This window comes from Ipomoea triloba, chromosome 2 (genome assembly GCF_003576645.1).
Source record: "Ipomoea triloba cultivar NCNSP0323 chromosome 2, ASM357664v1".
In the NCBI taxonomy this organism is placed as follows: domain Eukaryota; kingdom Viridiplantae; phylum Streptophyta; class Magnoliopsida; order Solanales; family Convolvulaceae; genus Ipomoea; species Ipomoea triloba.
The window spans coordinates 24,950,566-24,966,390 of record NC_044917.1 but is presented as its reverse complement, the minus strand read 5'-3'; the positions used below and the strand labels follow the sequence as shown (position 1 = coordinate 24,966,390).

At 39.4% G+C, this 15,825-nt stretch overlaps 1 protein-coding gene across 1 annotated transcript; it reads right to left on the bottom strand.

Moving 5' to 3' along the window:
* Positions 1 to 455: 455 nt before the first annotated feature.
* LOC116010963 (uncharacterized mitochondrial protein AtMg00810-like) lies at positions 456 to 1,478 on the bottom strand. The gene has a single exon (XM_031250455.1). The coding sequence runs from the start codon at positions 1,476 to 1,478 to the stop codon at positions 456 to 458; it is 1,023 nt and encodes a 340-aa protein (XP_031106315.1).
* Between the last annotated feature and the right edge of the window lie 14,347 nt (positions 1,479 to 15,825).

Below are 15,825 nucleotides of genomic sequence, written 5' to 3'. Positions count from 1 at the left end.
AACTGGCTTTAAGAGTGATTGCTTGCCCGAGACTTCATGAAGAAGATGCATCTTGAATCAAAGGTAAGCTTTGTCAAGATATCTCGTTATATCACATATGAGGAAGCTTTCACATTCAGATCTTTGTATTCAGTATGATCATCACGAATCACTGGAAATTTTCCTCATATATATATCTTGCCCAGATTCGGTTAAGTCTGAAGCCTTCGTAACTGACTCTGAATCCTCTTCTTGTCTTCCTTGTCATGGTCCAGTGTTTTGTTCAGCAAGTTGTCCTTAAAGCCTTATGATTCTTCTGCTGAACTATAAGAAACCTAATACATCATAAGATAACTTGTTTTTTGAACTATTTGCTGAACTAACAAATTGTCACAAGGACTTGTTACAACTTAGGGAGTTTTACAAATATTTTTCTTTTTAGCAATTTTATAAACAGACAGCAATTTTATCAAGCCTTAAGTGATTCGTTCCCTTATGATGTGGCAATCGATATCAATATGTTTGGTCCTCTCGTGAAAGACATGGTTCTCGGCTATCGCTATAGCAGATTTGTTGTCACAGTAAACCACAGCAGGGTTGGCAGAGCTGACATGCATATCACGAAGCAGAGATGTGATCCACTGTAATTCACAGGCTGTCGTTGCAAGAGCCCGGTACTCTGCTTCAGATGAGGATTTTGATACCGTTGCTTGCTTCTTTGATCGCCACGAGACAAGGGATGCTCCTATAAAGATGCAGTACCCTGTGACCGACTTACGAGTCTCAGCACATGATGCCCAATCTGAGTCAGAGAATGCTTTGAGATTGAGTGAAGCCTCTGCTAGATAAAAAAGACCTTGGCCGGGAGAACCTTTGATGTAACGAAGTACACGGTGGGCTGCTATCATGTGCTTGTCTGTGGGAGCACTCACGAATTGACTGAGATGATGCACGACATAGGTGATATCTGGCCTAGTTGCCGTGAGGTACAATAGTCTCCCAATCAACCTTCGATAGCTGCTAGGATCACTTAGCACCGTACCATCTTTTGGAGATAGGAGAGAACCAGGCACCATGGGAGTTCGAATTGGCTTGCAGTCAAGAAAACCTGCATCATTGAGAATGTCAAGAGCATATTTCCTCTGACAAATATTCATACCATCTTTACTGCTGCTGGCTTCAATGTCTAGAAAATAGCCTAGGGCACCCAAATCTTTGATCTTGAAAGCTTTGTTTAATAAGTCCTTTAATTCCTGGATGAGTGCCATTCTGCCACTTGCTACTAGTATATCGTCAACATAGACCAAAAGTGCAAAAAAATCACCATCCTTCCCCCTTGTGAACAGAGAAGGATCAGCATTTGACTGTTTGAATCCGACATTTAATAGAGCTGTCGTTAATTTGGCATTCCATTGACGGCTCGCTTGCTTCAAGCCGTAGAGGGATCTTGATAGCTTGCAGACTTGATACAATGTGTAATGAAAAGGAGTGAGTTCCATGAAGGGTGAACATTACTTCCTTACTCTAGTGGATGATTTCTCACGGTTTACTTGGCTGCACTTAATGAAAAGGAAATCAGAAGTCAGAGATCTAATCAAAAGGTTCCACAGTTTTGTTTTAACCCAGTTTGGTGTTCCAATCAAAGTACTGCGAAGCGATAATGGTTCAGCATTTGACATGAGAAAGTTCTTTGGTGAGAAAGGAATTGTTCACCAAACTTCATGTGTGAATACTCCTCAACAAAATGTTGTGGTAGAAAGGAAACATCAGTACATTCTCAATGTTGCAAGAACTCTCCGCTTTCAAGCACACCTGCCACTTGAATTTTGGGGTCACTGCGTTATGCATGCGGTATTCTTAATAAATAGACTCCCTTCACCTATAATTGAGGGACTCACTCCTTACAACAGGCTGCACAACAAGGACCCTGACCTTACTGCTCTTAAGAGTCTTCGGATGCCTCTGCTTTGCATCCACTCTATCGAATATGAGAAACAAAATGGAACCGAGAGGCAGGAAGTGTATTTTCATAGGCTTTCCCGCAAATACTAAAGGATATATACTGTTTGATATCTCTGACAAATCTGTTTTTGTTTCTCGTGATGTAGCCTTCTATGAACAGCAGTTCCCTTTCCAAGAACAAAACACATTGTTGCCACAAGAATTCAATCCTCCCTTGCTGAACATACCCTTGTCAACACATTTGCAGTATGAAACACAACCTGGGGATAAGGGATTGCAATTTTCAGACAATGAACAAGCTCAGTTGGAGCCAACTAGTCCCAGCAGTCATGATCTCCCTCAGAATTCTCATGCTCCTTTAGTCAATGAGACAGAAACAGAAGGCTCAATCACTGACCAATCCTCACATCAGGAAACATCAGTTGATACACATGAAAATGATGATACAAGGAACAGAGGTGGAGATAATTCAGTCCCTAGGCGATCCAATAGGGAGAGACGAATGCCAAGAAAACTGCATGATTATTTCTGTGACTCGATTGTCCAGCACCGTTCACCTCACCTACTATCCAAAGTAATCTCATATGATCATCTTTCATCATCACATAAAGCTCTGATACCATGTTGAGTAACCGGAGGTTAACGGAAAAGGGGAGAGAAGTGATGGTGCTTCATGAACGAACTGGAAATGTAGGTGAGCAAAACAGAAAATCTGTTTTGGAAGGAAATATCCTTCCTTTTTATACAAGAAGGAAGTTACAATCGTCAAGATACAATGTGTAATGAAATTACAGAAAAACCCCCTTCTAACCCTTCGATCATTCATCCTCTAATATTATAACCTTCATGTACGAGAATCATGATTCTACCCAGACTTATTTGTATAGAATTTTCTTTCTTTCTTTTGGATGCCTAATTAATGAATTGAAGTGACTATGGGTAAACGTTTGAATGCATGAATGAATGAATCATCCATGAATACGATTAAGAAAAATTATGATTTGAAAATTTAATTTGTACTTGTTTACCATGTGTATTTTATTGCAAACACAATACATAATGGATTGATGACTATCATTTTCTATTATAGTAAATTAAATAATGCGAAAGATAATTGAGATAAAAAACTTTTATTTGAGTCGTATTTAATATAATAGATAATAGAATTAAGGAATAAGGTTAAAATTGGCCATTGAACGTAATCTGAAAGTGCAATTAAGTCAGTGAACAAAAATAAAAGTGCAATTAGGTCATTAAACACTCCAAATGTATGCAATTTCACCTGATAGCAGGTTACCATCCATTTTATCAGGTTACTTGGATAGTTGCATACGTGAACGGTGAGTTGACATTTTAAAATAATTTTTAATAATAAACTATTAAAATAAAAATTTTTAAAAAATAATGATTAAAAAAAAACACACCGGCAGCCACTCCCTTCCCCCCTTAATAATACCCTTATCACCTTGATAGGAAACCAACGGATGAATCAAATTTAATTATTATTATTATTATTATTATTATTATTATTTACGGAAAGTCAACGTCTTTCACAAAACAACAGAAATCTTCATTCAAAATCATAAAGCAAAAGTTGTTTTGTGAAAGAAGTTGACTATCCGTAAATAATAATAATAATAATAATAATAATAAAATTAATTAATTAATTAATTAAATTTGATTCATCTGCATGTTTCCTATCAAGGTAGCAAAGGTATTATTAAGGGGGAGGGGGGTGGCCGCATTTGTATTTTATTATTGTTATTATTATTAAATTTTTTAAATTATTTTAATCTTTTTATTTAATAATTTATTATTAAAATTAAAAATTATTTTAAAATGTCAACTCACCATCCACATAAGCAAGTAACCTGATGAAATGGTTGTAACCTGCTATCAGGTGAAATTGCATACATTTGGAGCGTTCAATTGCCTAATTACATTTTTTTGGTTCAATGATTTAATTTGACTTTCAGGTTACGTTCAGTACGTGGCCAATTTGAACCTTATTCCTAGAATTAAATAATTCAATCTCTTCTCAAAATAGAAGAGCATCCAGCTTAATGAATACTTAATTAGTACTGTTAAAAACTTTAATTAATTGAACAAATCTTTAAACTACACTTGTCTTCAAATTGAAATGGCCAAAGTATACATGAAAGTCTTAATATACTATCGTGTTTCATCAATTTAGTCCCTATATCAAAATTTTGATCAAATTAATCCATTAAATTTTAAAAAAACATGATACAATTAATGACAATATTTAATGGTGTTAATAAGATTGCTAATTTAACTGACGTGATGTTGGAATCATCTCTGTTATATCATAATATTTACATGCAAACTTATATATTATTTTATAAATATTTAAAATTAATTATTTTTAAAAGAAAATTTCACTTCTGGTTCTATGATTATTGAGGTGTTATGTTGTTAATTGCAGTCCACAAATTTCAAAATTGTTAATTTAGTATCTTAATTATTCAATTTTTCTAAATTTCAGTCCTTCCGGTCAAATTGCCGTCGAAAAGTTGTCTAAAAATTTTAATGGGTAAAATAATGAGGGTAATTTAGTTGAAGTGCCTCCTCCATATGCGGCCTCCAACACTGAGCAAACTTTGTCTTGGATCTCCCTAATCATCTTCTCAAAACGAGCCCTCATGGTGGCAGACTCAATCAGGAATCGGCAAATGCTCTGCCTCGGTTGTCTCGTTTTCGATTAACGGGAACAATCAAATTGAAGCCTGAACAAACAAACGCTTAGTATCCGCGGTGAAGCATTTGCTACCGATTGATACTCTAGGAAGATTCAAATGTCTAGTTATTAAGGAAAATGAATGTAATAATGTAGTGGAATTGGATACTGGTAAGATGGGAGCTGATTGAAGAAGAGAACGCCGGGGACAAAATGGTTGTGCTCAGCATTTCTTATTGATAGAGAAGGTCGCATGAGAATGGTGAACAACGGGCGTAACCATTTCACGCTGCCAAGTTGAAAGCTGCAACATTGATCTTTCTTTAGCGATATAGTACCACTTGAAGCACAAAAAATGGACTTCCAACGAAGAAATGGGAGGAAAGAGAATAAAAGAAGAAAAAGATTTATTTGCGCTTATTATTTTACCCATTAAAATTTTTCCGCAACTTTTCACAGGCAATTTGATCGGAGGAATTAAAATTGTGAAAAATTGAATAGTTATGGTACTAAATTGACAATTTTGAAACTCGTGAACTACAATTAACAACATCTCAGTAGTTAAAACAAAAAGTGAAATTTTCTCTTATTTTTTATTTACCATAAATGTATTATATTAATATGTCCAAAATAAATAATTTTATATACATGCCCATATGAAGATTTGAACACTTAACCTATTACATATCAAAAACTAACTAACCACTACCACTTAGCTTTACTACAAACTCATTTTATCATTTAATTGGAAAGTATGATTAAATACCATTATAAATTGGGATTTGTAGAAAATTTTATTTGTATTAATAAGTTTCATGTGAAAAATAATATATTGATATAAGTTAAAAATTAATAATGATGATTAAATTTTAATATTTAAATTTATTCAGGTTTTTATTTTTTAACAATTAAAATTTTTAATTTTATATTAAAATACATGTGAATTAATTTATTCAAATAAAATAAATTAACATTTCCAATGCACAAATAAAATTGCATTAATGTTAATATTTTTAATAAACTAATAAGTACTATGCATTTCAATACAAAGTATAAAAATGTCAGTTGTTAAAATATTATAAACTAGAATAAATTAAAATATTACAAATTAAATCGTTAAGTTTGATTCCTTTTAAATATACAATAGTTAAATAATTCAAAAACTTCTCTAAACAAGAGTATTCATCTAGCTTAATTAAAAAAAAAATATTCATTTACCTTAATGAATAATTAATTATTACATTTCAGTTTTTTTTTTTTTTTACTGAAACAAAAATACATAATTATATTGTTACTCTTAAAAACTGTAATTAAACAAATGGCTGAACTAGTACTATGATTGTCTTTAAAATTGAAATCCAAATGGCAAAACCCTATCCTTGTCTTAATTCTTAGCAGTGGTGGAGCCAGAAATTTTGTTCAGCAGGGGCAAAACATAAAAGAGTAGAGGTAGTTTAAAAAATGAACACTTAAAGAAATATAATCATAAATGTTGTTGAATATAGACAAAAAATAAAAACACATCAAAACTTTATAAAAATATTCATAACAATATATGAAACATAATTAATTTGATAAAATAATTCAAATAGAAAACACTTTATAAATTACACATATCATTATTAATTTTTAAAAAAGTTGTATATATAATGTTAAAAACGCTTTGAAGAAGCAATTTAAAGGAATAAAAGCCAACAACTTTTAGGATTCGAACCCTCACATTTTTATGGGTAAGAAGGGGCTTCAACCAAATAATCAATTCTATACGTATATTTGATTTCATATACTTGTATACATATATACATATATACATACATACGCTATATATGGGGTGTGGGGGCAGCTGTCCCCATTGTAGCTCCGCCAGTGATTGTTAGCATGGGAAACACATTCTATAATCCATATTTAGTTGTTGATATTATATAATTAAGAGATTAGATGTGCCCGTAATAGTTTAAACAATTAAATGATTGAATTTTCTCAAATTGATATACATGCTCAGTTTTTAAAAAGGAACAAATCATGGGTTAAAGTGTGATTTTCCCTTTATAGTTTGTCAGAAACGAGTTATCTGTGAATTTATGGAATGTATGTCGACTGTCAAGGAATGAATATCAAACAGCGGGTTTATGTACAAACTGATGGATTTAATTAACCCGGGGATCCGAATTAATAAACCCAATGAACTAAGGAAATAATAAAAGGACGAATAACATAGTAAAAGTAACAAAGAATATGTATATCACGAAGATAAATTTGTATTAAAAGGTTGTAAGATGATTACAAGGAGTATGTCAAGCTATTACAAGTGTTTCAGGATGTCCAAATAAGACAAAGAACTGTGCTTTTATACTCGCATCTACTTAACCAATCCTCGTGAAAAGGGAGGGTAGTTATAATATTTTTTGGACCGCGCCCAGCCGAACACCCCCCCCCCCCCGGCCGAGTACCCCTCACGCACCTCTACCCAAGCCCCTTGGCCCTTGGTCTGAGCCCGCTAGGACCTGGTAGAGCTCCTTCGGGCCTTAGCCGAGCCCCTTGGGCCTTGACCAAACCCCACTTGGCCTAAGGTAGGGACCTTTGGGCTACGGCCCAAACTTGGACCCCCGAGTCGAGCACGGGGCTCCACCTCGGGGCCCGGGGCCCCTCCACGTCACTCTTGATTTTCTGTTCCGGGTCGGCGCTCCACGGTCCGATTTATAATATATCCATCACCAGTCCCCCACTCTCCGAGCTGCGAAAAATCGTCTGATACCTTTGATTCTTAACACTTTTTCACCCCATACTTTAATATTTTTTATGACAAAGTGCTTTAGTTTGAGAGGAATCTATGATTTGTTTATGTGGTTTGATGTTTCTAGATACAATGGGTCACAATGAGTCGTTAGGAGGCTTCTTGGAGCATAATGGAACAACTTTGGAGGCCTAGATTTCACTCAAAGAGGATCGGAGCAACGGGATGCAAAGCGGAAGGAAAGCAGGAATTTTGAGCACATGCGGCCTGACATCTGGCTGGATGCCCCCTCACCATTTCCATCCGGCCTAGCATCCGGGCGGATGCTAGGCCGGAGGCCGCGGTCCCTGCACAGTATTTAAGCATTTGTTCTGCGTTTTTTGAAAGATTCTGAACCCTAGAGAGCTTAGAACTATTTTCTTCATTTCCTTACCATTTATTAGCTTAGTATAGCTTAGATTTACATTGGAGAAAATTATTTGGAGCTTGTATTGAAGATTTGGAAGGGATTCCTACTACTCTTCTCCAACATTTAATAGTAAATTTCTCTTTTCCTTTTCTTCACCTCTTCTTTACATTTATTGAGCTTTTATGATTTCCTTGCTTGGCAATACTATGTTTACTTTAAATATGAGTGAGTAGTCTCTTATATGGGTTAGATTAGGTGTTTACTACTTTTATTGATTATTGATGCTTGTTATGTGATTATTGCATAAAGGGGATGAACACCCATTTAGGGTTCTTGATTTTGAATTGGGTTTATTTCTATCTTTCAATGATTAGTGGCCAATGATTGTTGTTTGTCTTTGGAAAGTCCTCCATCACAATGGGAATTGGATGGGAGACTTGAGCCAACCCAATCTCAAACCCAATTTCCCTTCTATGGAAATAGGGGTAGATTGGGGCTTACATAGCTTTTGTCCTTCAAGAACTTAGGTTGATACACCATGGAAATGGGGCAACCTTTGTTCTAATCCTCATGGAAACTTGGATTCCTTTGTGCTAGCTTCAAGAACCTAGGGTTAATGTTCATCCCCCAATTCTAATATTGAATGCATCAATAGAGTAATACACCTAGTCTAACCCATCTTTTCCAATCGAATTTAATCCTAGTTTGATCTTGTTTTCCCTTATATCCAAAATTCCAAAAATGTTCTTTAGTTGTTATACTTTGAACCTTAAATATGATTTGCTTGGATCCTTATGGGTTCTAACACCTTAGTGCCTAGAAGTTTAGGTAACCGCTTTATATGTGCCATAAATCTCAATCCTCGTGGTTCGACACATAACCCATTTTCACACCCCCGCTTATACCACATCATCGTCAGTGAAGGAAAGTAGACACCCATAATGCTCCAAACCACGCCTTGGGAATTTTTTACTCCTCCCTCATCGAATTAAAAATAATTAAATAATTAGATTTAATAGGATGTTGTCTCATCACGTAGGAGATAGAATTTTATCGCAATTAGGACTCACCCCCTCAAAGAATTTAGATAGTTGATTGTAGAGTCCTAGTAGGCTTTGATTTTCCAGCCCTACAAATGCCTCATCAATCCCATCACTCCACCCATCAATTCCTCCCACTTCCCAACCCCCTTTTGAAATTCAAAATGGACCCCCCCTCCCCCCCCCATATTCTTCTCATTCTACACACCCCACATAAGAACTCATCTTCCACACTCTCTCAAACTTCCATCGAGCCGCCTACCCGAGCACCCCAAGTCCGAGCACGAGGTTAGTCCCCTACCCCCCCCCCCTTCTCTCGTCCATACGGTTTATATGTTTGTTTTTTATTTGCTACTTCCTTCGTGTATGTGTATATTCTCCCCTTTCTTATTTTCTATTTGCTTCCCTTCATATAGTTCATATGCTTATATGCATATATTTTTTTTTGTCTTGTGTAGGCCGAATCAGCCCCTCCCCATTATTTCTCCTTCTTTGTTTCCTCCTTTGCATGCACTTTTACTTAGATACCTTAGAAGAAATTTTGGATTCCATAAACATTCAAGACCTTCCCATGGATGATAATAACGGTTCACCCCCGGCCAAATCCCTCACCTCTCTACCGAGGTACCTTCCCTATATGAGGACCCCTTGAATATCCACCCTTTGCAAGCCGTAGAGCCCAGTACCGACGCCTCCTTTGCAAACCCATCCCTCTACACTTACTTAGACCAAACCATCCCTCATTCCACGCTTGCCGAGCTCCCATAGTGCAACCTTGACCTTGCTAGGGCCCTCGTGGGCCAGGGTGTCGAGGTTCTCCCACCACCTACGAGTAGAGACATCTCATCCCGTCGGGGGGCAGGACACCTATTCTTTTGTACTCCTTGAGGTGGTCCAACCATCAAGGGGCTTAGATTTGCACAAGGAGGACCGGGTAGACTCCAAACTAGACCTCTTCAGGTCCTCGACTTGAGTTATCTTGGAGATATGCTTGGGGCCCCCCTAGCTGAGTTTAGATAGCATGTCCGCGTTGGCATTTTGCTTCCTAGGTACCTGCAAGATTTCATAATTGATCAACTACCCCAACAACTGAAGCACTACATCTCGATATCTCTTGATCTTGTCTTCGTTGGCCTCAAACTCGCCTATGACCTGCCCCACCACGAGCCTGGAGTCACACTTGATCTTGAGCTTCTCGGCTCTCATGTTAAGCGCAAGTTGTAGTCTTCCCAAGAGTGCCTCGTACTCAGCTTCATTGTTGTATAATTTGAAGTTGAAGCAGATGGCATAGTAAGCTCGGAACTCCTCTAGGGTTATAATGACGACTCCCCCGCCCCGCCTCCTCTACACCCCTTGGTGCTTAAGGACCCGACTGTCGAGAGGGTCCACCATTCCTCATCCTCGTTCTGGACCTGCTCAGTAGCCTCTCGGGCGGTGCACTCGACTACAAAATCAGCTACTGCTTACCCCTTGATAGCCGATCGGGGTTTGAAGTGGATGTTGAATTGACTTAGACGCATGGACCACCTGACCAGCCTGCTGGCCGACACCGAGGCCCTCAACACCGAGTCTAAAGGTTGGTTGGTGCGGATATGCACGGGGTGAGCTTGGAAGTAGTGATCCGGCCTCTTGGTTGTAGCGTCTAGCCTTCTCGGTGGGCATATATCGAATTTCCGCCCCCTTTAGGGCTCGGCTCGGCTCGGCTCATGTAGTAGACGGGCCGTTGGACCCTCTCTTCCTCCCGGACCAGCATGGAGCTAACCGCGGCCTGCGCGATGCCCAAGTACAAGTATAACACCTCCCCTTTAATGGGTTTGGCCAGGGAGGAGTGACATCAGGTACGTCTTGAAGTCTTCAAATGCTTTTTGGCACTCTTGGGACCATTCGAACTCCTTAGTCCTTTTGAGCACCTCAAAGAAAGGTAGTGACCTCTCAACTGACCTTGAGAGAAATTGGCCTAGGGCAGCTAACCGCCCGTTGAGGCGTTGGACCTCCCGGGGGGACCTCGAAGGTTCCATGTCCAGGATGGCCTTGACCTTATCGGGGTTGGGCTCGATGCCCCTCTTTGAGACCATGTACCCCAAGAATTTTCCCCATTCACCCTGAAGATGCACTTCTTGGGGTTCAACCTTAAATTAAAGCGTTTCATTATTGAGAATACCTCAGTTAGGTCATCCATGTGGAGATCGGTCTCGGGGCTCTTGACGATCATGTTGTCGACGTAGGCTTGGAGATCGCGGCCACCATTCGAGTGTACGTAGCCCCTGAGTTCTTGAGCCCGAAAGCCATGACCTTGTACTAGTAGACCCCCTTGGGTGTGCTGAAGGCCGTCTTCTCCTCCTCGTCTTCGTGCATGAAAATTTGGTGGTACTCCCTAAAAACATCTAAGAAGCTTATGAGGGCACACCCTACCGTTTCGTCCACCAATTGATCGATGTTGAGCAGGGGGAAGGGGTGTTTGAGGCTGGCCTTGTTGAGGTCAGTGTAGTCCACGGACATTCCCTAGGTGGGCGGCTTAGGGGTGAGGACCACATTGGCGAGCCACTCAGGGTATAGAACCTCCCTAATGTGCCTTATCTCGAGGAGGGTATCGACCTCCTTTTTCACGAACTCCCTCCTCTGGAGATGTACCTTTTGCGCTGTTGAACTGGCTTAACCGAGGGGTCTACGGCCAACTTGTGCGTAATGAAGTCTCGGTTGAGGCCAGATATGTCCTCAGGACCCCATGTGAAAATTTCTATGTAGCCCCGAATGGTGTCAATGATTTGGGGGTCCGAATTAATAAAAGCACAAATGATGGATTTAATTAAACTGGGGGTCCGAATTAATAAACCCAATGAACTAAGGAAATAATAAAGGGGCGAATAACGTAGTAAAACTGACAAAGAATATGTATATCACGGAGATAAATTCGTATTAAAAGTTTGTAAGATGATTACAAGGAGTATGTCAAGCTATTACAAGTTTTTTAGGATGTCCAAATAAGACAAATAACCGTGCTTTAATACTAGCAGCTCCTTAACCGCCCCCCGGAAAAAGGGAGGGTACTTATAGCAACTTGGACCGCGCCCAGTAGANGGCTGAGCACCCCCACGCACCTCTACTTGAGCCCCTGAGGCCTCGACCGAACCCCTTGGGCCTTGGTCTGAGCCCCCTAGGACCCGGTCGAGTTCCTCGAGGCCCCGAGTACGCCTTGATGGCCCTCGTGAACAGGGTGGTTAGCACGTCCTGTGGCTCCGAGGACCTGTCTTTCTCATCAATCTTCTTTTAGAGCTCGTCCATTCTCCTTCGGAGCTGCTCCACCTCGTCCCAGTGGGAGCTCAGGGCTCCATTGTTGGTCTCCCTAGACCGCTCGACCCGGGAGGCTTACTCTTTTCGCGGCTGGGCTCGGGGCTTATGGGTCGTCGACCTTGGCACGGTCGACTCCTCTGTCGGGAGCCTAGTTGTGGTTGGCCTTGATAACCCGTCCCGAGCTGGTATGCGAGTACTCAACAACGCCAAGGCGGACTTGGGTCTGGTCAAATGTTCCCTGTCTAGCTCTCGATGTTCCTGCCTATCTTGGTTGACATCCCCTCTCCCCCCCCCCCTCTCAAACGGCTGGGGTGAGTTGACCTCCCCTTCAACTTGAGTCCTTTGAGCTCGGGGATGCCTATTACTGGGCTCACCACGCTCCCTCGGATGTATCGGTGCCAGGGTTGGCACTCCACGGAGGGCCTCAGGGCCGAGCCGGGGAGCTTGAAGACCTCCCTAGAGTCCTTTCACGAAACGGGTGAGCACGATGGGGACTTGCTGGATAGCAACCCACCCCTCTAGTAGGTGGGACAGGTAGGGAAGCGGTAGGTGCTGAACCCCGTTGCGGTTGTTGGTGAAATGGTCCCTCAAGTCCCACACCGACCTCACGCAGAGGGTTCACTAATGGCTGGCGGCCCCGTTACGACCGTTCCCGCTTGGGGCGATGGGCATGCTACGGGTGTCGTTTGAGTTACGAGAGTTGGATCTCGACATAGCTAGGGAAAACTAGCACGCTTGAGCCTGACGTCAGCTCTTAGTAAAAGCACCAATGATGGATTTAATTAATCTAGGGGTCCGAATTAATAAACCCAATGAACTAAGAATAAAGAGACGAATAACGTAGTAAAACTGACAAAGAATATGCATATCACGGAGATAAATTCATATTAAAAGGTTGTAAGAAGATTACAAGGAGTATGTCAAGCAATTACAAGTGTTTCAGGATGTCCAAATAAGAAAAAGACTGTGCTTTAATACTTGCAGCTCTTTAACCTCCACTACGATAAGGGAGGGTAGTTATAACAACTTAGACCGCGCCCAGCAAAATACCCCCCCCCCTCCCGGGCTGAGCACCCCCACGCACCTCTACTTGAGCACCTGAGGCATCGACCGAGCCCCTTGGACCTTGGTCTGAGCCCCCTAGGACCGGTCGAGTTCCTTGAGACCTTACCCAAGCCTCTTGGGCCTTGATCGAGCCCCCTTGGGCCTCGGTCGAGCCTCTTGAGCCTTGGCTGAGCCCCCCGGGTTCGGTCTTAGCCTAAGGCCGGGGCCACGGCCCAAACATGGCCCCCCGAGTCGAGCACGAGGCTCCACCTCGCGGTCCCGGGGCCCTCCACGTCACTCTTGATTTGTTGCTCCGGGTCAGCGCTCCGCGGTCGGATTTATATTATATCCATCACAAGCATATTGGATAAGAGATGATAACTTACAAAGAGGTCCTTTGAGAAACATCTTCGACAATAGTACACGAAGATAATGGAGGAGGATTGGATTATTAAAGAGACAAATGTTTACTGGGAACATTATTGAGCTGGGGATGCTCTCACCAAGATGGCATGCAATCTGGATAGTAGATGGAATGAGATTATGTAAGCTCCAAAGGGGATCTTGAGAGAGTTTGAACATGAATGATTGAGCATCGTGAGGTCAAGAAGTATTATTGAAAGGCAATAATAGTGTATTATTGTCTAAATTTACTCTTTTCTTTGATTATATGTGTGTGTATATATATATATATATATATATATATATATATATATATATATATATGGGCATAATCAGGTGTGGCCGTGCCTTCCCGTGCGGTCGATGCGGTTTACACCACTCAATGTTAATAAATGCACCACTCAATGTTAAAAAAATACACCACACAAATATGCACTATTAGGTACACATCACCAAAAACACACCACTATGTATGAAAAAAAACACCACACAGTGTTCAGAAATGCACAATTAGAAACAGGGGAGTTATGGGTGTTTTTATATATTTTCATTGTGGTGCATTTCTTAACATTGGTTGGTGTAAACCGCACGGGAAGGTGCGGCCACATTTGAAAAGATATATATATATATATATATATATATATATATATATATATATATTGGTTCAGGTGCGACCGTGCTCTCCCGTCCGATCACACACCACTCAATGTTACGAAATACACCACTCAATGTTAAGAAACACACCACAATGTTAAGAAACACACCACAATGCATATTAGTGCATATTTGTGTGGTGTGTTTCTTAACATTGAGTGGTGTATTTCGTAACATTGAGTGGTGTGAACCGCAAGACCGCACGGGAGAGCACGACCGCACCTGATCTTGATATATATATATAATTTGCTCAAATGTGGCCTCACCTTCCCATGTGGTCAGTGCGATATACACAACTAGTGTTAAAAAAATACACCACTAGTGTTAGCTAGGAAAATGCACAACAATGAAAATACACAAAACACCCCCATAACTCCCATTGTCCCATGTCCTTAGTTGTGCATTTTCGAACATTGTGTTGTGTATATTTGCATATCTAGTGGAGTGTTTTTGGTGATGTGTACCTAATGGTGCATATTTGTGTTGTGCATTTTTCTAACACTAGTGGTGTATATCACACCGACCGCATGAACAGGCGCGGTCGTACCTATATATATAGTAGTTTGTTGATGGCCGACCTATTTCTTATATGATCAAAACAATAATTTCAATATATATAGGTTACAAGAATTTTGTGTTTGATGCAATTAATATTGTATTACAATTTGTCAGAAAGCAACAATTATCTTGAAAGTCTAAATATTCAAGGGCAAAATAGTAGCCATCAAGATAAGAAATGAATCTTCAATTCCAAGATCTTACATCAGTATATAGATATGCAACTTCATCAATGTATCTCTCTTGACATTTCACCTACCATGCCTTCTATATATATATGAATTCAATAACTTTTTCAATTCCACTTATTTTACAGTCAAGGATCTTATTTATTTGTTTATTAAAAGAAAACTTGCTTATTGCAAGATATTTCAAGAAAAGTCTAACTTTTAGTTTTGAATTTCTTGAACTAGTTTTTATTTAATTTAATTATATATCTACATTGATATACGCATGACAATAATCTTTTGATATATAATGTTTTAGATTGTCACATTTGCTAGAAATTAATGTTGAAAACTCTTTCCACGCAAGCATGCAAAGGAATAGATAAGGCAAGTAATTTAATAAAATAACTTTATCCTTCAAATTTTAAAAATACTAACTTATTTATTTTCAACTTTGTAGAGCTTGGAGAGATTTGGTAGATTGAGCTACAATTAACAAGCGATTAATGAAGTTAGAGACATAAGAACCAAGTTCCTAATTGATGAATGAGTTAATACAATACTTGTTTAGTACGTGAAATAATTGATGTTGATAATTTTAATTTTAAATTGTTATTATTAATTAGTATAAATTGTGAGATTTATTAGCTTGATTAATTGAGATAATATAAAATTGCGCAGGTTTTGGATGTGGTTGTGATGATATTTGAGCAATTTTTAGGTATAAATTGATAAATAAAATTTAAATTTAAAACACAAATAAATATATCACATCGGTTTTTTACATATACCGACGTGATAAGTTTATATTTAAAAAAATTTAAAAATATATATATACGATGTCGGTATTGTAAAAAAAAAAAAAAAAAAAAAAAAAAAAAAAAAAA